Here is a 26273-nt window from a genome sequence, read left to right as displayed (position 1 = left end):
CCTCTCTTCTTCACATTTGGGTGATGCTCCAAGTTTTTGCTTTTCTCTTGGTAACAATTACTTCATCAATAAACTTTCTTGGATTTTATTTTTTCTTTCCTTGCTCTTATATTTCCTTTCATGGTATCAGAGCAGGTTTCTAATCCTTGTTTTAAGTTGACATTGATGAAGGTTACCATTCTGTGGAGTTCACCTTGTTGGAGGCATTCTTGAGAGGAGAAGAAGTTCTTTTTCTAATATTTTCTATTGTGCAGGTTTTGGTTTCAGATTTTAACTTTTTTTTCAAACTTGTTAACAAGTTTGCCTGCAGGTTTAATCTTCTATTCTAGTTTTTTTTATTCAAAAAAAAGGGCTTTGGAAGGCTTGCCGCCAAAGTTCCTTCTTTCTAGTTTAAATTTGTGTCTTTGGAAGGCTTGCTGCCAAAGTTCTGGTTTTTTTTAGTGTGAATAGTTTGGAAGGTTTACCGCCAAACTCAGCCTCCTTAATCTATTTGGTCGGCTTGCCGCCAAATCTGATTTATTATTACATTGCATTAGTTCTCATAATTTGTTTCTTTGAGAGGAAAAATTTAAGTTTTTAATAGTTGTTCTTATCAGAATAACCATTATCTTTAGCTTTGATATCTGTGTATTCTTATATCTCTATTATATTTTGCCTCTTCTGTAACTTTCAAATCTAATCATCTATAGCCACTCTATTATATATCTCTATAGCCACTTTTGCAATTCGTACACCTATTTCATCTCTAGGCACATTGGAAAATATCTTAACCTTCTTCTGCTCTTTCTCCTTGTTTGTCCTTACTAAGACATCATCCATATTCTTAGTAGGCTGCGTTCCTACCATCTGGCTTTTCTCCATGTTCTATAATAACGAATTGGGAATGGTAAAAATACCCATCCCATCACCAAGGCTCATCTCTTGATCTAGTCCTCTCAATGTTGAGATAACATCATCATCTTCCTCCTTATCCCTAGTCAAATCAAACACATTGTTGACCAAACTAACATTCAAATGGACCATGGGAGATCCCGGTTGCTCTTCGTCCTCATTCGGTGGTGCTGATTGCGTTGTAGCTTGTAATTTCTGAATATTTTCCGGCAAGATCTCCGTATTGGAACATTGTTCAAATTGTTTGCTCTTCTCTAGCATTCCTATTTCCTTTACTGATGAGGAACTGGTGGTGGATAAATGAGTGCTAGGCTTGTGCTTCTTCTTTGATTGTTGACTGTCTCCTCGCCCTTCATTTTAGATTCTTGAGGCCTACCCTTCCTTCTTTTGGGAGCACGACTCTCCTCATCTGCATGTATCCTTGTAGCTGTAGGTGATCTTTCATCATATCATCATGTAAGGAAAGCAACGTGCAGAAAACGCTCTTCTATCGTCAATTCTAAGGGGATTAGCAAGCAAGGAAGTATTTCAATTTCAGTTTGCAGTACATTAAAATAAACACAGACAAAAGATTAAGATGATTCAGACAGAATAGCACCAGAGAAAGACACCAAATATGCGTGGGAAAACGCGAAAGAGAGATCACTTTATTCAGTAAACAACACGATTACAATAAAGTTATCAGATCCTCTTTTCCGGACTCTGATCTCAGAACTTTGTTCTCTGTTGTCACCAACTCTTGCTGCTCTCCTGCGGCTACATCTCTGGCAACATATTTATCAGCCATCGAGCATAATTGTTATGGAGTCCAACTGTCTAACCAACATTGTGTTTCAGTTTCCTCTGGCTACTCTGATTACATCTGTTGAATGCGGTTCACACAATAGTCAGTCGCTCCAACCGCCAGAAAGTCTAACCGTCTGTGTCAGTCTGCATTCACGAATTGTCCATTATCCCACATGCACCAGGAAGTCGGGTCGGTTCGTATTCATATACACCGACAGAAACATTCCAAATGTCCGCCTACTAGTCTTTTGGACTTCGGTCTGAGCGCACACTTGTAGTTGGTCTCTACTCCATCGGCCATCAGAAAGGCCACAAATGCGTTGCTCCGATCTCCCGATGAACCAGTAGACGGCTCCACTAATGCGGCTCTAGACAGGTCGGCTCCATCGGCTCATCGAGATAGCCTTCAATAGATAGACCCGATCTCTCGATGACATCACAACGACTCTATCGGGCATAACCCAACAATATCGTCCCGATCTCCGATGATACTGCGATCGCCGAAGGAGACTCCATCGGTCATCGATGTAGCTTCCATCTTGTCAACCTGATCGCCGATATCAACCTGATTGCCGAAGACTACCTCATCGGGTCATCGGCAAAACAAGCAAACTGGTACCCCGATCCCCGATACCAACGAAGGCGGACTCATTGGGTATCAGTGTAGCAACCAACCATGTCATTCCGATGATAGCCCGATCACTGAAGGCAATTCCATCGGGTTATCGGCAACTACCCTGAACTGTTTCCCCGATGAGTGATGCACTCCAAGTCAGAAGAAGTCGAACTCATCGGACATCGGCGTAGCTTCAAACTTGTTCCACCGATAGCCGATGACAACCCGATCGCCGAAGGCGACTTCATTAGGTCATCAGTGTAACGCTAACCAAGCTCACCTGATAGCTGATGTCAACCTAAGGCAACTCCATAGGTTATTGACGTAACGCCGAACAGGTCCACCCGATAGCTGATGCTACCCCGATGACCGAAGACGATTTCGTCAGGTCATCGGAATGACTTTAAACCTGCTTCTCCGATAACCAAACAAGGAGGATACATCGGGTAGACCTAACCCAATACTTGTCTGCAACATGTTCTTCGGCCAGAGTTACACCAATAGGAAAAGTCCACAACCCGATACCTTCCCACAAGCTTCCATCGGGGTAAGTTACACCAATCAACCTGAACACTGGTCAGGAGAATTCGAGGCATATTTCCAACACATCATCATCAAGAGAAGGCTCCACTTGCCTCATTTTTTCATAGGTAAGGGTGACACCCATTCCTATCAATTTGTTCACATATTTGTCCACCCATTCCCTGGAGAAATCATTAACTTCTCTTATAAGTTCATTCAAGTCTACACCTCACGTTGTGTCCAATTGGGCATTAAGATGGGCTTGCTCACGTCATTTTTGTACTGCGGATGAGTATGATCACTATCATCAACCACCTGATCAGGAATGGAAAAGAGAGCACATTTCCTTATGAAATCCACTGACATTCAGGACCACATTCTCTACCTTATTGCTTATTCATCCATGAGATTAGCCCAGTAATCCTCAATGTCAACCTTATGTATGAACTTTTCTCCTCTGATCTTTACATTTTTATTATGCGGATCAAATTGATCCCTGCTCTTATAAGTTCCAAGATGATAGAATGCAAGTTCATCAATCACCGAACTGGTTGCAACCGTGTTGTGGCACACCTCCAAAATCTTGCCCAATGCAATAGGGAGATTTATCCTTGTTCCATGCTTCTCCTTTTGGATAAAATTGAATTCCAAGAGTTGTGTCACCACCTCGAGTAGGATCATTTTGTCTGTCGGATACCTAGGAAGTTTGTAAGGTTTGGATCTGAATCCTTGAATCCGTAGGTATGTGAAGGTAGGAAACTGAATTCTTCTTTGCTCTTACTGAAAATCAAAATGTCATCTAGATACACAATAACAAACTTACCCAAGAATTTCTTCAATACTCATTCATCAATCTCATGAAAGTACTTGGTGCATTAGTCAATCCAAAAGGCATCACCAACCATTCGGACAATCCTTCATTTGTCTTGAACATTGTCTTCCACTCGTCTCCTTCTTTGATTCTGATCTAATGGTATCCACTCTTCAAGTCTATCTTTGTGTCGTATCTGGCTCCACTCAAACAATCCATTATGTCATCCATCCTAGGCAAATTTTTATTTTGGCTGCTCTGAACTGTCATGAAGTTGTGATCTGATTTCCCTGTCCTGATTGAGCTGCTATAGGAACTATCTCATGACTATATTTTCATAATAGTGTTTCTCTTTAAGTTATTGAGAATAAAAGATACCACCTATCAATTCCCATTCAATTTGTTTATTTGTTTTTACTACTATTAGGTTCAGATTTTGTCTCTGTGACTATCAATACTTGCCTTTACTATCTTTTTGCACTGTGATAAGCATTTTCATTGGTTGTACTATTACTGTAAGGCCGTACCACGATTGTTCAATAAGATCTATTGCCACCTTGGACAATCGTTTGTGGATTCTACCCTGCAATAGCCTTGTGACGTACATGGTGAAAGCATCATTCACCCTTCTGTAATGTTCAATTTTGTGCATGTGAAGTTGTGAATAGCATTCATAAACTCTATATTGTCTTGGTCTGTTTCCAACTTCACCTTTGGATATCAATCCCTTGTATGTGACAAATCTTGATGTGACAAATCTTGCAAGTACACAAGGTAGAAAGTCATTCCAAATGACTTGGTTTTCTCCACATTTCTCAACTGGAAGTTGATGTTATCACTTGTAATCTCGGCCCAATTGACCACTATTTTCCTCTCGTACAATCTTGAATAAAGTAGAACATCCATCCCTCAAGTAAATCACCTTGAGGCATCCCCATCACTCGATTGAGCCAAAATATTAGGTCGCTATATTCATCTTTGAAATCCGTACATAAGAGCCTCTTGGGAACCTTAGATTGGTTAGGCCTAGGCTCAATTATCCACTCTTTATTTACAACTGTCATGCATGCATCCACCCTCTTTAGGAAGTTAGCTTCATATTCAGCCTTAGTTTCTCCCGCATATTCATACTCTTGGGGATCCCAAACACTTCCATGATCGCATCCTCGGCAAGGTATGCAAGCACGACCCCTTTAGCTGATCTAATCATTTGAGTCATCGGGTCATAGTGCTTTGCATACTCCACAATCAGTTCACTACATTGTATGGATTGTGGAAAGCCAGCTGCATGGTATATGCCACTCTTCATGATATTGGCGGAAAGTGTGGAAAGGAGCTGATTCTTCATTCCAAACATCCTTTGCCGCATTCTCTTCATGTCCAGGAATTCCATGTTTGTGTCCATAATTTTCTTCCATCGGGATGACAGCTGTGAATCCGGATAGAAACCTTCTTGCACTATCCTCAATTGTTCCTTCCTTGCAGCGATCCCAGACTCAGACATGGCACCTGTATGAAACTCAAAGTCAATATCATGGAAAAATAATTGAAATAATTTATTTTCAGAATTGCATAGGTTCTGATTTTTTATGATTTAGTCAAATTGAGGTTTGAAAATCAGAAATTTTAACAAGATTTACCACAAATTCTGAAAATATAATGAGGATTTGATAAAATAGGGTACAAAACCCCTCATAAAACCTTAACTTTCAGACTTTATAAGGTCTTATCATGTAAACTTAAGTCTGAAGACAAGCTAGTATACTCGGAAAAATGTCAAAATGGGGTCCGGAAGTATACCGGAGGTCTGATTACACTTGGAAAAAGGTGTGCAAAGGTCTGATTTTCAACTTTCTATGTCTGAATACACCTTCCAAGGTCAACAATAGCTTCCAACAAGTTTGAAGACAACCTCTCCAAGGCCTGAAAATGGCCAAAGTTGGGGCAAGGCTATGCTGCTGGTAATAAATTTCTAGTCTGAAGACATTGCTGGTAATGGTGTTTCAGACCTACACCAGCAATGGAGTCCTCAGAAAATGTCCTCACAGTACCCCAAATTTGATGTCAAAACAAAATCGCCCTAAGTGTAGAATAGCTGGAAAATGAAAATCAGGTTTGAAAATATGATGTTCCAACCAACGACCAGCAATGGTGGCCAAGAGTGGTGCCCAAATTCACCTAGCAACACTCAGATAAAAATCACCATGGTTCCCAATGATGGCGCGAAGCAAGATACTCCCAAATTGTCCACAAAATTTGAAGCAATTGAGCTATGTTGTTCTAGGTGTGCTCAATTTACCACGGGTGATGATTTGCCCTCCCAACCATGGACAATACCCGATTGTCTCCCCCGAGCACTTCTCTTTTAAATTCAGTCTGCTGTAAATTGTGTATGTTTGATGGTTATGAGTGGAGATTCGATCTCCCTTAATATTATGTCACTTACATACCAGCGTGATAACCGGTATAATCCGATCATGGCATCATTGGAGGTGGTGGCAGAGATTATCACATTCTGATCGCATATCATATCGAGTGGACATCTCTGTGATAATAAGGCGACAATATTAATGACATTTGCGACAAATATATATGCCTCGGCATTCCATTTATACCAGAGGTTTATACTCTTGGGGTGGCATCGTGGCACTACAATCAGACATACATTTCACAAGAACATTCTGAGATTGTGATACTATTCACTTGAGATCACGGCATACTGGCAATCACTGATCAGCATCATCAACACTTTGCAATACCCGCGACCCATACTTGCCCAAGCATTCAGTGATACCAGTGGCGATCGAGTCAGTTTGGAACTACGTAATCAGAGATACAATGATCACTAGCCAAACCGGATAATTCATAGTAGTCAACAAACTCATCACAACTACCTCCTATGACTTGAAATACGGTGGCTTCATTGATCTTCATACCCAGCGATCAAATGGTACATCTCCTCATCATCGTGAACAGGCAATAATACTAGCGAATATACGAAGGATCTCAAGCGATATTCATCTCTGCGATACCTTATACTAGTGCCGCAAAATCACATATCGATAAACAGTTTGGGTGACAACATAGACTTTGGTCACGCCATTGCAGAACATTCATCAATAAGGAATCGGTCCGATATTTTCTAGAAAACCATACAACACCATCGTGTCGATAATCATTCCAGATCAATTCATCAACATATACATCTCCAACATTTAGACTCTTATTGGCCTTAATCAGAGACACAACTCAATACTCATGAGAATGATATACAGTGAATAGTTTGTTTAACGACATCCTCCTTGTTTAGATTCACGGACTTTACAATCATCGACATTCAAACATTGAGTGGACATATATATTCAGACACAGATTCTGTTTGAGACATAACCATATCTTCGGATCGGACACATAGAGTTCATATCCTTCTGTGATTGTGTAACGTCAAGCTCACATAATTATCGACTTGCATTTGTATATCGTGGTATTTGCACTTCCCAATGTAGAAACTTATCGTGAGAAGACTCATCACCGTTTATCATTGTCTCTAATCTACATGTTGTTATGATAATTGATTTATGAAAGAACAGGCACAAGATTCAATATGCTCTGATACCATGTTGTTCTAGGTGTGCTCGAGTAACCATGAGCAATGATTTGCCCTCCCAACCATAGAAAAAACCCGATTGTTTCCCCCAAGCAATAGGGCAATGTATGAAAACGTCACAACAAGCATCTAATAGGATGAAAAGCTATTTTTTTTCGTTTCACCATTTTTGGATATTATGTTGTATATATAGGCCAATTTTAGGTACAAAAGGTCCTAGAATTGGATCCTGGTTCGAATCACTTGTGGATTCAACCCAGATTCATTTTTTTGCTAGAAATGATCCCATCCTTTGCCAATAAAATCTGGTCGAATCCAACGTGAATGTGGCGATTCTAGAGATAATATTGAGTGATTCCAAGGGTGGACGTGACTTTTGAAGATTTAATTTATTTTTGGATTGAAAGAAACCCTAAACGTCTTTGCTTGCAAGAGGAAAATGACTGCAAATGGGTAAAACCGTAAGCATTTTTCTACGTGGGAGGAAAAAAAGATTGTAACTAAATTGGCCCTTTCTATTGCCATGCTTGGTGTAGTTGCCTCCACCCCTGTTTTGATGATACCGTTTCTCCCATGATTTTAAAAAGTCAAGTCATGTCCGTCAACTATACAGTTATACTATTGTCCATATTTATTTTGGTTTAAATGTTAGAGATTAGTTACTAATAATATAAATTTTTTAATATATTAAAAAACTATATTTATGATTTAGTATTTTATTAATATAGTTTATTCTAGATGAATTCTATTGTGCTTCGCTTTGGTTCAATATGTTGCAAAAAACTCGGAACTCCTCTACCCGTGTTCCTTTTGGCGATGGTGATCTTGGCTTGCGTAGTGGTTGTGGTGTGGATTCACGCCCTCAAGGTTGGATCAAAGGCCCCTTTGGGTGGATCGAATGTCGTCTTCAGCAGTTTGGACCTTTCTTCGTGATGCCCTCTTGGTTCTCCATGATTGGTAAATGTTGGTAGTTCTTCGATTATGGCAGAGGTGGGCTCATTGGGTCCTAGGGGATAGCACACCTTCCTGGATGGGTCCTTGGGCCTTTGGCAAGGTGTCTCTGCTATGTTCGTTTTTGATAGGGCTATCGGTTGTCTTCTTGCGTGCCCTAATTCACCTCCTGCATTCCCATCTTTGTCTTGGAGGGTTGGTGGCCAGCTAAAACTGTTGGCAACTTTAAATCATGATACCTGTGATGTTCGGGAATACAAGCCTTATCTTTCCCCTTTGTCTCTCCTATAGCCCCCTCTTCTCCATGCACTCCCAATAGGGTCTCACTTCTGTTCACTATTTGTCACTTGACTTTGGTTCTAGAAATCAGTTTGGACAAATTTTTTGGAGAGAGGAATACATTCAAGATCATGCACTTGTTTGTAGATTCATGAAAACTTGGCCAAAATTGTGCAATCTCCACTCTCGGATCAACGGAAATTGAAAAGAATATATGGAAGAGGAAATCAACATTTATCACCGTGCTAGAGGGTTTTTCATCTTGGAGTTTGAGTCCTTGCGAGACAAAGAGTTGGTTCTCAATGCTGGCTTTGGTTCTTTTGGGGAGATTTCTTATGCATTAAGCTTGGTAACCACCTTTGATCCTCAGACAAAGACCTTCTTTCAATATTTTTCTGGGTACGTCTTCCTTATCTCCCTTTGTAATTTAGGGAAATTGACTGTTTGAAAGCCATAGGCAAATGGGCTGGGAAAATATCACACCATTTCAAAGAAAAATAATAATTATGAATGCTCCACTTGTGCTGGTCTTTGTGTTGAAATTGACTTATCCAAAGGTTTTCTAGAAGAGATTTCTTGAAGGTTGGCATCAAATGTTGGAGACAAGTTGTGGATTATGAGAAAATTGCTTTCAGATGCAATAAATGTTTTTCAGTTGAGCATTGCAACTCTCACTGTAGAAAGAAGCAGATTCAACAAGCTAAAACACCAAACATTCAGCCCACTTGGTAGATTGGTGTGGAATCACATTACTACATTATTCCTCCCAATGCGAAACCAAATTTGATCTCTCCTTAGGCTCCCCATGTTGCTAATCTTGGGATGTGCATGCCCTCTTCTCCTCTCCACAAGCTTTTGGTTTTGGGACAACGCAAGTTGTTAGTTTAGAGGATGGTAGTTGTATGGCCTCTTCGATCTCAATAGAGAATCTAGTTAAGCTTTTGCGTGCTAATGAGATTCCTGTTGATTCCACTGTCTCTGGCAGCCACTCGCAGCGATCATGGAGGAAAGTAGTGAAAGAGGTTAATGATATCAAGTTTCCACAATCCATAGTGAATATTGCAATTGTTTCTAGATTAGATTGTGTTAAGAGTTTTTTTCATCAATGTTCACAGTCCATGATCCATCATCAAGATGATAATAGAGTCAAGGAGATAAGAAATGAGCAATTGTGAATAGGAATGGATTGAAGTGAAGCTAAATAGATCTCCTCTATTAAAAGCACAACACCAAATGACTTTGAGATCCTCAATGGCAGGGATTCAATGAATTAATTGTAACATTGTTGCACACCCATTTTGGGTTGATGCTAGTTCTTTTTATTTTTTAATTAATATTGAAATGGGAGTGGACACCTAGTCCACAATTTGTGAAAAAAAAATAAAAAAATAGTTTAATCTCATATAATTAAAAAAAAAAACTTAATATGGTATTAGTTTAATAATATAATTTTTTTAATATATTAAAAATATGTTTATGATCTTGTATTCTATTAATATATTTATATAATATAATTAAAAAAATTAATTTTACCATATATATAATTTATTTATTTTTATATAAATATATATTTGATGTATTAATGTTTATACATGTATATATTTTATTTATTTATATTTATAAATATGTATTTTATATGTTTTTCATTTATGTACCCAAACATACCCAACCTTTTCCAAAAATATTGTCATATTGGCATATCGTATCTATGTACCTGTACCCGATTCGCTAACTTACCTCTTACCTCTTTTTATAGGCCAAAATATTTCAATTCTATTCATCCACTCTTGCAAACAGGAGGAATCAATTCAAGTTTTCATCATTATAGAATTTCATAACCCGGCCATTTCCCTTAACAAAAGTTCTAATCCACAAGTTTATTTTCTATTATTACATAGAAAATATGTTTGTAGATGATGATGCAACTTATTTCCCTTGTTCACATGTTGACCTTTGTGTAATGATTAAAAAGAAGAAAAACTCTTGTTTTTGCATCTCTCTAGAGTTTGTGAAGGCAATTAGATGTTGGTCTTGTTGGTGCATCAAGAATGGGTCCTTCACATACATTTAGGCTTTTGCTTTTAGGGGAAAACCTTATGCTTTGCTTAGACATGCATGCAAATTTCTTCTTCTTTTGATGGCATTTTCTTTCAAAGTATTGATGTGCATAAGATTACTGATAAACAATGCAAGAAGCATTCTACCATTAGATATCCTTCAATATTGCAGATTTCTAATTCGGGGATAAGGCTATGGATGCCGATCTAAGTATGAATCTCGCTTGTTTGCATTTACCAAGGGAAAATGAGAGAATTCCCTTCAATCCTAGAGGAAAGATGAAGAGGCCATATCTTAGTTTCAAGAAGGAAATGTAGAACGTGCAGCAGAGTAAGACTTTTGGGAAATCCATAGGGATGTAGAGTACATGTGAAATTGGTTGCGTGAGTCAAGAATATCAAATCAGCCTATTGTGTCAATGCTTGCACAACAACAAAAGCCTTGCCATGGATAGTCCTACTAGCCAAGGGGAATTTTTTCTACAAAAGAAATAAAATGGTCCCTGATCCTTATTTTGTAAGAAACTTATACAATCTTATGAACTCAATAGTGATTGAAGATCAAATAGTGATTGAAGATCAATTATTTGCCTGAAACGTCATAAATTTTTTGGAAGGATATTAATTGAAGTGGTAGTCAGTGGTAATTGAGAAGGATATATTGTTATAGTTAAGCATAGGGCGATCAAGTTAGTTCTTTGTGGTCTATTGACATTGTTCTAAAGAATTTTACCACCGAGAGTGTCAAGGGAACGAGTCATGATGACAATGCTATGGATGTTATGGATCTAGGTTGAGAGAAGGTAAAAATTGAATGAAATAATGGACCATATAATTGTAGGGAGGCTGGTTCAAGCTGGCCCCATAGAATTGTAGGGAACCGAAAAGCCCTACTATTTTATAGGCAAGCGAGAAAAAAAGCTGGAAATAAACCGAAAGGAATGCTAGATTAATACGCCTGCATCGATCTCCATGTCTTGTGAGAGCTTACAAGAAAGTCAGAATAGAAGATAAAGGCATAGAAGCTATTTTTTAGGAGTATTAATCTCATCAAGTCACTAATCTAGTCTACATGTAGAGGTAGTTGGGATTTCTATTGCCATTCCTAAGCCTCAATGGAAAATCATCTTGTTGATGGATCATGCACACTTGAGAGTGATTTCGTAAAGGAGAAATTTATTCCCTAAATTCACTTCAAACAATTTAGAATCCATGAAAGGTATTATTAATAACCTCTATCAGATTGATGTTGTCATCATTCAAATGATAATCAACATTGGTATTTCCAAGTGCAAGGTGAATCTTGAGGAAGCACAAGTGGAAAATTTAATAGCATCTACACTTTCCCTCATGTTTATCACCATGATATTGAGGAGATGGTTAGACAAACAGTTGTATTTGGCAACATGTAGTTTTCTAGATTGTTTGTAGGAAGTGGCTTATCTCAAAGTTGAAAGGAAAGTTTTGGTTGAATACATTGATCAAGTATGTGCATTGCGTGTAAGTTTCCAAATACCCATTGCCATTGAGATGCTACTTGCATTTAAGAGCAACATACTAAGCTTACTTAGGCAAGTGAATGGACGACCTATATGGAGCACGTTCAAGAGTTATCTTTTTGATAGCTTCTAGCATGCTTGAGAAATGTGCTCATGCTTTTAGGATATGACCCAATCGCTAAAGAAAGTTATAAGGAAAATGACCTGTATACACCCAAATTTTTGTACAATCTTAGGGTCATGGTCAAATATACAAAATGCATTGAGAAAGATCATGGATTTTCCCTATCACGACTTTGATGATGTTATATTAGGAGTTTGGCTCCAAGCATCTCTAGAATGGTTCTTCACCCTTGAGAAATGTTGTGAGATTATTAAGAGTTAAGTTCAACTCGTGGCCTGCACTATTTTAGAAGGCTAAGAAATCCTTAATGAAACTGCTTTAAACTTGCAGTTTTATTATGCTACCATTCTTAAGAATAGCTTAGGTGATACTATTCCATTTATTCATGCAAAGAATCCCTTTTTCTTTAGATGGACATTCATATGAAGAGGTGGAAATCTCTCTTGCTCCCAACTCCATTATAGGCAATAGTTTTTATAAAGGAAATGAAAGATTTCTCCTCTGGTCCAATTACTTTCAAGTGCATGTTGAAGACTTTAGAATGAAGAATATCCATGTTGACCATTGCATCCTGCAGTGCAAACTTCACTCCAAATGATTCAAATTTCTCAACTTGGCCATTATGGTAGAGGTTTTCAGCAAATTTAAAGGTTTCATTTCCAAGCTGTTATTGTCAGGAAAAATTTAATTTATTGTGGGCTTGATGAGTCAAGTGTCAATTTTGCAATGATCTTGTGTTGAGAGTGGATGAGCCCAGTTTCAGCCTTGTTATGTTTTAAAAGTTACTTAAGATAGGTTTACCTTATTACTTATAAAGTATTTGTAAAGGTAGTTATAAGTTAGTTATCATAATTATCTCTCGAGTTCAAAGAGAGCAAAGTGATTTATCGTTGTTAAGGATATTTTGAACACTGACAATTAAGGCTCGGATTTTTTGGAAGATTTATCTTGTAAAGAACATTTTCGAAATAAATGTGAACGCATTGAAGGTTTTTATGCTTGTAAGGACTTGTTTCTTTCAGCTTGGCTTTGCAGATTCTCTACGTCATTTTTGTTAAATCAAGTTGATAACTATTGGTTGGTTTAATGATTGTGTTCATCATGCTTCTCTACTCTATTCTTGGTTACATTTCATTGCAAATTTAACCACCTAAGAGGAACTAATTTGTTATTCCTTCGAAAATTTTGATTTCTTTTTACATAAGTTTGGTTTGTAGTTGCATGAAGCTTGTGACGGCCAAATTTGGGAGACCCAAATTTGATTTGGACAAGGTAACTTGGCAAAAAACTTGTAAAACTGAGCAAGTGATTATAATTTTCCCATTCAGGACTGCAAGGTACCTGTTTGTGATTGGAAATGCCCAATGCTATCCTGTGTATGGACAAACAACAGATGTTTAATCACCCACTCACACTTAGGCAAGGTGCCAACATGCCTTTGGCAGGAAAATATGCCCATAGGATTTTGTTCTTTTGGCATTGGGATGTGTGTAGTTAAGGGTGTCTTCTCATGGCATGATTCTTGCAGTCCATATCTTTCGTACAGTGTCTTCACATGCTGCCTGCTACAGCGCAATGTAATCTCCTCATGGCTTCAGGCAAGTTATTAGCTGAGTTTTGTCATGTTGTTGGTGGTTAACTTGCCAGTTTTCTGCAAAAAATTGTCAGAGTTTTTGGGCGAGCGACTTAGGAGCAGTTTAGTCTTGTTTGAACTTGTGAGTCGGGCTAGCAAGTTTTCAATATGTAATCTAAAATGTTAAATATTTATTTTGTGTAGATATGTATAAATTTATAAAGATTGTACATTTCCCACAAGTTGTTCAAGGGAACCTTAAATGCAAATAGAGGAAGGTTGTCGTTCCTGTATACCGTCTCTAACTGATTTGCCCATGTAAACCTTAGAGATAACAGTATTTTTTTAAATTTGGAGAATTGTTTTGAATTTTTGTTAAGGGCCTGGTCAATCATATCTCAAGAACAATTTAATTTTATCAACGCAAAATAATAAAAAACTATATATGTTGTACTATCATATCTGAGTAGCCTCCAGTACTTGTGTGTTTTTAATGTTCTTGTAAAATGAGGGTTGTACTTGTAAAAGTTCAATCAAATCAGGGGAATGCACATCCTCTCTATTTGAGAGACTTTTAAATTGGGTGATGATAACTAAAACAAAAATAAAGGCTTTTCTCCTGCTGGAAATAAGATGACTACGAAATGATATAGATAATTAATAGGATCAACTGACAAGAACCATGAAATAAATCAATTCTGCATTATTCCGTTCTTTGAAAAAACTTTTTTTTTAAGCATATTTGTGCACTAGGCTTGTCTAAGGATCTTACTTATGTAAAACATGAATGCAGAACTGGATGGCCCTGGCTTGGATGTTCTTTTAATTAGGGATGTGTACCACCGTATCCTCCAACTATATAATCCAGAGGTGGATGACAGACATAAGCCAGCATAAATTTTGTTTCATTATTAAATTGGCATGATCAATTTTTTTTTTTAATTATGTGTAACCTCTAGTGTATGATTTCACTGTTTCTTCAGATATTACAAAAGCTCTGCAAATCTATTATGCACTTGTTAAGTGGTATTGAGAAGCATATTAGCAGTGTTCCAGATTCTCGCTGGAAGAGGGTATGTGGGCTTTAATTGTTTTATAGTGAAGCTGGTTACTATATTAATATTAATGCACATTTTGGTTTAACTATAATTGATCTATCCAGTTGTTAGGAATTTCAGTAGAACACACTATAGAGATAGTGTGGTTTATAAATGACAGACACAAATGAAATTCCATGGAATGTCGTGTGCTTTGACATATATAAGCTTTGAAATTTAAAATTGAATTGAAGGTTTAGACTCTATTTTGGTTAGAAGGCAAAGTGTCAGTCCAGAGATAGTTTGAATGCTTTATGCTACCCTTGCATCGTATTATGATCATAAAGAATACATTTTAAATGTGGTTTTAGTAAAAGCCAAATTTCCAATGACTCCCCTGAAATCTATATTTCCATTCATTGTGTAAACCATTAATATTTGAGCTCTTGCAGATATTTCAGATTTCAATGTGATTTTCAGGTTGTCGTTATTTTATCTGGGGAAAAAATGTCAGATAAAAACTGAACAACTGAATACTTTTAAATCTTATTCTCCCTATTAAGATTTTTGAACTTTACAAAAAATATTGAGAGCCAGTTGTTGGGAGATATGGTAATCCCTGTGGGACCCAAGATGGTAGCATAGTGTTAAGCCAAAAATGTAGCTAGTATCATAGATGAAAAACTCGGCGAGCAATTCAAAAACTCGCGAGTAATCGCGATCCATAATCCCGCGCGAGTTAATCGCGGAAATACTCGGGGCGATTTTTTAATATACTCGCCGCGATTTTTTTGGCAAATAATCGCCGTTAATGGCCAAAACCCGCCCGAAACGCGGCACAAAATGCGAGAAAAACGCGACTTAAGTCGCAGGCAAAAAAAAAACCGAAGTCTTTATTCCATTTCGCGGCTCGCGCGACTCCGGAAGGCAAAAAAACGCCACGCGATTTGCATAGGGTTTGCATTTGCACGCACGACCAGGTATCTTTTTGTATTGTTTCATTTCAAATACACAGTCATTTTGACTGTGTAATACACAGTCATTTGAAATGACTGTGTATTACACAGTCAAAATGACTGTATTGTTTGCATTTGCACGCACGACCAGGTATCTTTTTGTATTGTTTTATTTCGAATACACAGTCATTTTGACTGTGTAATACACAGTCATTTGAAATGACTGTGTATTACACAGTCAAAATGACTGTATTGTTTGCATTTGCACGCACGACCAGGCATCTTTTTGTATTGTTTTATTTCGAATACACAGTCGTTTTGACTGTGTAATACACAGTCATTTGAAATGACTGTGTATTACACAGTCAAAATGACTGTATTGTTTGCATTTGCACGCACAACCAGGTATCTTTTTGTATTGTTTTATTTCGAATGACTAAGACTGTGTAATACACAGTCATTTGAAAATGACTGTGTATTACACAGTCTTAGTCATTTCAAATGACTGTGTATTACACAGTCACAGTCATTTCAAATGACTGTGTAATACACAATCATTAGTAATTAGTAATTACAATTTACAGTCATTTCAAATGACTGTGTATTACACAGTCATCAGTCATTTGAAATGACTGTGTAATACACAGTCATTTGAAAATGACTGTGTATTACACAGTCACAGTCATTTCAAATGACTGTGTAATACACAGTCATTTCAAATTTTCAAATGACTGTGTATTACACAGTCATCATTACACAATCACAGTCATTTCAATTTTCAAATGACTGTGTAATACACAGTCATTTCAAATTTTCAAATGACTGTGTATTACACAGTCATCATTACACAGTCACAGTCATTTCAAATGACTGTGTATTACACAGTCACAGTCATTTCAATTTTCAAATGACTGTGTAATACACAGTCATTTCAAATTTTCAAATGACTGTGTATTACACAGTCATCATTACACAGTCACAGTCATTTCAAATGACTGTGTATTACACAGTCATCATTACACAGTCACAGTCATTTCAAATGACTGTGTAATACACATTCATTTTCAAATGACTGTGTATTACACAGTCATCAGTCATTTGAAATGACTGTGTAATACACAGTCATTTCCAAATGACTGTGTATTACACAGTCATTTTCAAATGACTGTGTAATACACAGTCATTACAGTCATTTCAAATGAGAAATGACTGTGTATTACACAGTCATTTTCAAATGACTGTGTAATACACAGTCATTACAGTCATTTCAAAATTTCAAATGACTGATGACTGTGTAATACACAGTCATTTTCAAATGACTGATGACTGTGTAATACACAGTCATTTGAAATTTTGAAATGACTGTGTAATACATAGTCATTTTCAAATGACTGATGACTGTGTAATACATTAATCATTAATGTACATTGTAATTAATGACTGTGTATTACACAGTCAATTGTGAAATACTCATAGTCATTTGAAATGACTGTCAACTGTGTAATGTCAATGTGTATTAAAGTATTTCATTTAAATTTAAATTTGAAGTTAAAAACTTAAAAAAATACACAACCAATTAAAAATTTTAATTTTAGAGAGTCATCTATTTTGACTGTAAATAAAATACAGTTATACAGTCATTGTAATTTTTGGATGTTTGTGATTTTTTTTGGTAACAATGTTATTTATCTCTAAATGTTGCCTCTCTTTTGCTAGGTTCTTTTCCACATCTTTTTGAAAGAAAATGGATTCAGCTTCTACAGTTAAAGTTGGTGGCAAAAAGAGAGACCCTTGTTGGAAACATGGGAGACCAGGTCCAAAACGAGGAGATGTTTTTTGCAACCATTGCAAAAAAATTGTAAAAGGTGGCATTAATAGGTTCAAATATCACCTTGCAAAAATTCAATGCCGAGATACCACAAGCTGTACGGAATGTACTGAAGAGGCTACGAGAGATGCAATAGCAACGCTTGAAGCATATGATCAAAGGAAGGCAACAAAAAAGAGAACAGCAGAGGCAATGGCAGCCCCAAGGGCAGATTTGAGTTCCATGGGGTCACATACAGATGTGGGGACATCTGGTTCTTCCCTTGGGCCACGGATACGAGCAAAGGGAACTTTGGACAGCAACATGGAAAACTTCTTTATTCCACGTAACACTCCTGGTGCACAACCTGGATTGCTTGGCACTGCATGGAATAAAGAGGCTCACCAACAAGCCAAGGTGGCGTGTGCTAGATTTTTTATCTACAACGATGTTCCGTTCAATGCTATTTCTAGTCCATCTTGGGACCAATTGGTCACCGCGTTGACTGTGGCAGGTAAGGGGTTCAAATCCCCAAGCCGTTACGAGGTAAGTGGACCGTTATTGCAGGATGAGGTCCAAAACACTCATGCATTAGTGGAAGAGCAAAGGACTATTTGGGAAAAGAATGGCTGCACCATTCTTTCTGATGGATGGACAGATGGTAGGAACAGGACACTCATCAACTTTCTAGTTGCTTCAGGAGGACAGTTAGTATTTTTAAAATCAATTGATGCCTCCAATGAAGTGAAGAATGCGGAGACCTTGTGCAACATGTTGGATGAAGTGGTGATGGATGTGGGAGTGCAGAATGTCATCCAAGTTGTGACTGATAATGCAGCTGCATATGTGGCAGCCGGCAAACTTCTAATGGCTAGACATCCGACATTATTTTGGAGCCCTTGTGCTGCCCATTGTCTTGACTTGCTCCTTGAGGACATAGGGAAACTAAGTTGGGTAAAGAAAGTGGTTGAAGATGGAAGGAATATCACCAAATACATCTACAATCACACATGGGTCCTGAATCTTATGAGAGAACACACTGAAGGTAAGGATCTTGTGCGGTCGGGGGTCACACGCTTTGCTACCAATTTCCTCACCTTGCAGAGCATACTTGCTACATTGCCCAACCTGAAGCGGATGTTCGTGAGTGAAAGATGGTTGGGGAGTCCTTATGCTACAAAGCCTGAAGCAGAGAAGGTTGTGATTGCCATTTTTGATACTAATTTTGCCAAGATGGTGGAGGAGATCATCAATGTAAGTTTTGAAACTTTAATTGATGATTTATTATTTAATTTTCTAATATTTCAATCTGCTGATTTTGTTAGATTTTTTATATCTAGGTGTCGGAACCGTTGGTGAGGGTGCTACGAATGGTGGATGGGGATCATAACTCCATGGGGTATCTATATGAGGCCATGGATAAGGCCAAAGAGGCGATTCAACACTTGTATGGGTCAAACAAGACCAAGTATGAACCCATATGGCGCATAATTGATCGGAGGTGGAACCATCAACTCCACCAACATATTCATGCTGCTGCCTACTTCTTGAATCCCAAGTTTTTTTACTCTCCGAGTTTCAAAGCAGATGCAGAGGTTAGAATTGGCCTTGACACATGCATTCGGAGATTAGTTGATGATGAGATCCTTCGAGACCTGATACTTGATGAGTTGCAGAGTTATAAGAAGGCCTTAGGGGAATTGTTTTCTTCACCTGATTGCAAACGTAGGAGAGCCACCTTACGACCAGGTAAAAAAAAACATATGTTTAATTTTTACCATTTATTTCTCTCTTTAAGATTATTGAAATCTTTACAAGTTATAAATCACATTTTGTATCCTTGCAGATTTGTGGTGGGAAGATTATGGTGCCACAACGCCTAATCTTCAAAAGCTTGCCATCCGCATATTATCACAGCCTTGTAGTGCTTCTGGTTGTGAGCGCAACTGGAGTGTTTTTGAGAACATCCACACAAAAAAGCGCAATAGGTTGACTCAACAACGCTTGAATGATCTTGTCTATGTGCGGTACAACATTCGATTACATGAGAAGAAGGTGCTAGGGCAAGATTCACATGAAGCACTTGACTTGGATGACATTGATCCATATGCAGCAGAATGGGTTGCTTCTCCTGATGATGTTGATAATGATTTGGATCCATTCCTTACTAATGAGCAGCTGAGTGAGTTGGAGAGGGCAGGAGAGGAATGGGATGCGGAAGTGGCAGCACGTGAGGAGGAGCAGGAGGTTGATCATGCAGAAGAGGCACCTGTTAGTGTTGAGGATGTTGCCACTACTTCAGCACCACCCACCCAGCGGCCACAATCTATTTTGAGCTTTAGTCGTAGACGCAATTTATGATTTCTTATTTTCATAATTTCATTGATACCAAACTTTGAACTTGATATGTAATCAGAATTTCAGAGGTTCTTGTTTTGTGGTCTATGACTCTATAACTCTATGAGACTGTCACTATGATACGTTGATATGTATTGAACTCTTATACATATGTTGCACTTGGTTTTTGGTTTATGCTATGATACTTGCATTTGTTGCTATGTATTACCAAAAAAATTTGATTTATATATCATGGAAATCATATATGTTATACAAATTTGGTGTAAATGTGTGTTTTTGAATTATATATAAAAAAAAAATGTATTTTCAAATGTTCGATAAAGTTGCCGAGTTTTGCCGAGTTTTTTGCCGAGTTTTGGCGAGTCCCGAGTTTTTAAAATTTTTTGGCCTTGCCGAGTTATTGCAAAATCCGAGTTTTTCATCTATGGCTAGTATTATTGAGTTATAATAGGATCATACTATAGGAAACTTGCGGTAAAGCATTACATATTGATGAAGACAACAGGATAGCAGAATGATGCTCTTCTATTCAATCAAAATGAGTTAGTATGGTACAGATGTGTATAAGAGCTAAGTCACAGGGTTTGCTGAATTTCAGCCATGAGGTTTGAAATTCGGCGAACTTAAAAGTATTGTAAAATCTCGCTGAAATTAGCTTATTGTTCGTTTGGATAAAGTGCATAATTTTTTCTATGGATCATACTATAGGAAACTTGCGGTAAAGCATTATATATTGATGAAGACAACATGATAGCAGAATGATGCTCTTCTATTCAATCAAAATGAGTAAGTATGGTACAGATGTGTATAAGAGGTAAGTCACAGGGTTTGCCGAATTTCAGCCATGAGGTTTGAAATTTGGCGAACTTAAAAGCATTGTAAAATCTTGCTGAAATTAGCTTATTGTTCGTCAGGATAAAGTGCATAATTTTTTCTATAAAATGAATTCAAAAAGAACATTTTCTAGGGTTATTTTCATGTTTTTAACGGTTCATGATTTGCCAAGGGTTTCAAATTTTTGTTACTATGCATTTCAGATGAACCCCCCCGTAAAGACCAAATAAAAACAATGTGTGCCCTTCTTGACCCCTTTTCAAATCGCAATTAAAATTTTAAAAGTCTTTGATAAATGTCCTGCAAATGTAAATCGTGTGCAACTAGCGGCATCATCCAATGTATTCTCAAAGCGTTCCCATCATTTGCGATGGCAAACTCAGGCTTGTTATTACTTTCCTGCTCGCAAATGAAAAATTCGTTAGAATGAAACTTCAGTATTTTAATATTTAATAACAATCATTCTTAAATTCCAATATTTAATTTTTTTTTTTTGATAGGTAATGGGCCATGGCCGATATATTTTATTAATTATGAAATGTTTTTTACATTCCCGGTTCAATGTGGGCACCGGTAGGAAAGAACCAGGTAAAGAAAACCTCCGATCTTACCCAAGGAATATCCATTCCTGTTTACAAAACAGAGCATATATCCTATGAGGAAATTATATTTATTAGCTTATTGCCAATTGATTACAATACAATACAGTCAACAAGGATCCTTCAACACCCTTCCATTGTGATACATCTATTAACTTGAAGCTCTGCTAGAGAAGCATCTTTGACTGAAACCTGCACTAAAATGCTCCACCATCTATATACATTTGTTATCTATAATCAGAAAATAATATTCAGTAAGTAGGGAGACATTTGGATAGATAGCAAATGTTGGAGAGTTCTGCCTGTATTGAGATCCTTCACCATCGGTGCTTAAACCCAAGAAGAACCTGCTTAATAACATATTCCACATAAAATACGACCATAATGTAAACTACCTAACCAGATGCATGTGGGAATAGCGAAAGAAAATTTCTATCATAGATCTAGCAAACCAAGAATACTCTGAGATTTAAAGCCAGCCATCTAAAATTCTACTCAAATGCTCGCATTTATGCATACCAAAATATACTCATTACACCGCAATCTCTTTGGTTATACAATGCATATGACAAAAAATCATTCTTCAGAATCAAAGAAACTTATGCCCTGAAAAATATGCATTAGTATATAAACTTATTTGTATATATAAATTCCCATATATTATATTCTGTATAATACCACTTTAGACAAAAGCTGTATCAAGATTAAAACTTAAAAGTTAGCCTAACCCAAATCATTACTATCACTTTTAATAACCAGTAATTATATATTGTTTATTGGTTCAAAATAGCCGTCTACTTTAAAACCCTATGATATCTTTAATGAACAGTATCTCCCTGTAATATGAGAGAACGTATATATGTTTGAAACTAAACTAAGATATCATTTTATACTACTGCTATTATAAAATGCCGTCTATAGTAAGCAAACTAATTGGCTTACTCCTTCAAGAGACTGCAATCGACGAAGTCATAGTTTATATCTTGTAGCCCGGAACTGGACGGCCCTGCATCCCCTGCCCTCGAAGATCGGGTGTTTCCAGGTGCCTTGCCCTCATCCTTAAATTTTCTTTTAATTCTTGCAGCCTTGAGGATAATAGGTGGAAGGATTTGAATCCTTTCCATCGGAATTTCTGGGATATCCTCTGGGGCCTTAAAGCCTTCCATTTTAAGTACTCAACCCACCAATTACCATTGGGCGCCTCCTTCAAATGTAGCCTTTAAAGAGGAAATCCGCATTCCTTTCAATGCTTTCTCGGCGTTGGTTAAAGGCCTCTCTATTCCTAATGACTAGCAACGATCGTTTGATGATGATCCTACCCTCAAACTGATTCCCGCCCATGCTAGCATTAATACCATAATCTTCTGGGAAAGGAATCCTCAATTTGTCATCCACACTACCAACTGCTATCTCTAAATTTCCTAGAAATTCCTCTCTGAAGACGGTCTGAGATAATTGAATTACATCCCTTTTGCCTACCCCAATTGTGAGGAGAATAGCAGCGAATGAGGCTGGTATATTGCAGTCAACCCTATGCCTAAATTCATTATAGAGCTGTTAATATTGAGGAGAATAGCTGCGAATGAGGTTCCAAGTTAATTTCTCAGTAATAGTGCTTTTGCATTCTACCATAAAGTTCTATATACGCGAGCCCCTTGGAGGGGATACAGTCCTGAAAATACTAGTTGAATCATTGTCATTCACGTGACTTAGGATTTTAACCCATTTTAAATGCGGGTTTTTTGTACATTCTGCATATTATTTTAGCACCTAAAGCCTTACCTTGTTCCTTAATACTTTTAATTCTAGCACCCCCTTCCTCCTTGGGCCTACATACCTTGTCCCATGCTAATAATGAGATTTTCTTTTTTCCTCCCGTTCCTTGCCAAAAGAAGGTTCTCAGGTGTTTGTTCAATTCCTCCTTTGTTGTAGGTAGATCTATGCAGGATAGTTGATAGATTGGCATTGCAGATAGTACTGATTTTAACATAGTTGCTGTTCCTACAGAGGAGAGCCATCTACCTTTCCAAGATTCTGTTCTATTCTTTATTCGAGACACCATCTGATCCCATAATTATGTGGCCCTACAACCTTTATCTAGGGGCAGCCCAAGGTATTTGCATGGCAGTTTGCCTTTTTTAAAGTTCAAAATATTGCATATTGCATTTTCCGTGTTCGAATTAGTATTAAAGAAAAAGATTTCTGATTTTTCCTTGCTAATTTCCTGTCCTGAGGCCTTAGTATAGGAGTCGAGTATATTTTTAAATGCTTGTGCTTCTTGTCTCCCTCCTTGGCCATACAACATGGTGTTATAAACAAATTGTTGGTGTGTGGTAGGGGCTAACTCACTAGTTATTTTGACACCCTTAACAATATTCATTTCTCTAGCTTTTGATATAGATCTACCTAGAGATTCCACCATAATGATGAATAAGAAGGGAGATATAGGATCTCCTTGTCTCAATCCTTTGGATATACTGAAAAAACCTTATGGGGTGCCATTTACAAGGATTGACATTTTTGGAGTGGAAATACATTCAAAGATTAGGTTGATCCATTGTCTAGTGAAGCCAAAGGCTTCAAGGCATTTGCAAAGGAAGTGCCATTCCACCTTATCATAGGCCTTTTTGATGTCTAACTTAATTAGCATGCTCAGATCACCATTCTACTGAATAAAATGAATAGCTTCTTGGGCTATGATAACCCCATCATATATAGACCTCCCTGGGACAAAGTCCGTTTGCTCTTCAGTAATTAAGAAAGGGAGCAGCTTTTGTATTCTATTTGCCATGGTTTTAGTGAGTAATTTATAAATAGTATTACATAGTGCAATTGGCCTAAAATCATCAAAACTTTCTGCTTTGACTTTCTTGATGTAACGGCTAAGAAAGTATTGTTAATTTCCTTGAGCATGCTTCTTGAGTTCCTCACCCCTTCCAAGGCCTTTGTCATCTCATCACCTATGAAATGCTAGCATATCTGGAAGAAGGAGGTTGGGAATCCATTGGGTCCTGGTGCCTTGTTTGGATTCATTTGCATTAGTGTTGCTTCGATCTCAGCCTTAGAAAATCTAGCCACTAAACTCTTGTTCTGTTCTTCCAATATGATCTTCGGGATACTTGCTAGAATGCTATTCTGATTACCCAAATTAGAGCCCTCTTAGTTATTTAGAATATTGTCATAATACTTCGCAGCCTCAACTGCAATCTGATTAGGGTCCTTCGTACTAATTCCATAACCAGTTTTGATCTTAGTTATTCTGTTAATAGTCCTCCACAGTTTGGAGCTATTATGGTAGAAATTTGTGTTCTTATCCCCCGCATTTAGCCTTGTTTCTTTAGACTTCTGATGCCAAAAAATTTCTTCCTTAGCTAAGATATCTTCATATTTAACTAATAACCCCTTTTCTCTAAGATAGAGTGTCTCATCCATTCCCTTTCAATTACCGCATTATTAACCTTTTCTATTTCTTCTTCTAATTTTACCTTTGACTCAAAGATGTTGCCTTAGTGATTTTTATTCCATAGCAACAATTTGTTTTTTACAATCTTTAATTTGTTAACTACCTTGAATAACTTAGATCCTGAAATATTTGCCTCCTTCCACCATTGCTCTATCAACTCTATTACATTATCATCTTTCAGCCACATTTGTTCAAACTTAAAAGGGCATCTTTTGGGCCTAGTGTCTTCTATGATGGTCAGTTGAACTAGATAATGATCCGATACAGATATGGGGAGAATTTCCGCAGATAGGGTATATGGGAAGTCAATCAAACTTCCTTTAAGAAAGAACCTATCTAATTTCTCTGCTATGTTACTAAATCCTCTCCTCCTGTTATTCCATGTGAATGAATCCCTAGAAGTTTTAATCTCAATAAAATTGATTTTATTGACCCAGTCCTTAAAATCAGTGGCAGATTGAGATACTTTCCGGCTCCCTCCCCATTTCTCAGTATGATTAGTTATGGCATTAAAGTCCCCTCCTAAAATACAGATCTGGTTTGGGATTGTTAGCAGATATTGGTCTATTTCACTCCACATCAAGTTCTGTGTTGGACCATAAACATTTATAAGGGGGAACTGCAAATTGTTCTTAATGCTCTTAATCCATCCGCCCATCCAATTTCCTTGACACCTATCCTTAGTGAAAGAGACAAATCTAGGATCCCATATCACTGCTAATCCCCCAGAGGCTCTGTTTGCCGGGGAGCCTGCCAATTCCATGATTTTTTGTAAATGTATCAATGTCCTCTGCGTTAAGTTTAGTTTCTTGTATCATTATGATTTCTGCTTTAGTTGCTGTGATGCAACGCTTTATGATACGCTGCTTGTTAGGGGTATTCCCTAACAATCCAGGTTATGATTTTCATGGCTCCTTGGGAAGGACCTTCCCCTTCCCAGCATAAAACATAGAAGTTAGTTTAGTCTGGCCCTCAGCTGACCCATCTTTAATTCTTAGTTCAGAGAGGGATTTTCTTCCTTTCTTCTTATTTTGCTTGGCATAGTTAGGGGTTGCTTTTCTTGATTCAATTTGTGCAATTCCTAGGGTTTTAGCAGCTCCTTCATTCTCCTTGTCATTTAGCTCCATCATCATCTCTGCTTCATCTATCTTGTCTTGTTCATCATCCCCCAGTTCCATAATGTGTTCTATATATATATATATACATATTATTGTTGATTATAATTAGGGAATGGCGGATTCCAATTGCCTTGGGCAACATTGGAATCCGCCCAAGGGGGCCAACCCCTTCCCCAACATGTAGGGCTGGGGCCTATACCTCACAACATCTAATAAAAGACCCCACGCTACATACAAGCCTAACACACCATCATGATAGGGCCAACCCTATCCCAATATACTTCGCATTAAATAAATTAAAAGGTTTTAATTAATAAAGCAAGCCGACATGTTTAGGAGTATTGCTCCACATATAAATAAGCATAAACCTCACATCACAATTCAC

At 37.5% G+C, this 26273-nt stretch overlaps 1 protein-coding gene across 5 annotated transcripts in view; it reads left to right on the top strand.

Moving 5' to 3' along the window:
* The window catches only part of LOC131066540 (uncharacterized), a 275016-nt gene that overhangs the window by 105544 nt on the left and 143199 nt on the right, over positions 1–26273 (top strand). For all 5 annotated transcript variants that reach the window (XM_058001323.2, XM_058001322.2, XM_058001321.2 and 2 more), the window contains 2 exons: positions 14510–14586; positions 14700–14789. In XM_058001323.2, the coding sequence (XP_057857306.1) occupies positions 14510–14586; positions 14700–14789 (167 nt within the window). The remainder of the gene's footprint in view (positions 1–14509; positions 14587–14699; positions 14790–26273) is intronic.

The sequence above is a fragment of the Cryptomeria japonica genome, chromosome 3 (assembly GCF_030272615.1).
Source record: "Cryptomeria japonica chromosome 3, Sugi_1.0, whole genome shotgun sequence".
Lineage (NCBI taxonomy): Eukaryota > Viridiplantae > Streptophyta > Pinopsida > Cupressales > Cupressaceae > Cryptomeria > Cryptomeria japonica.
This window is presented reverse-complemented; position numbering and strand designations above follow the sequence as displayed.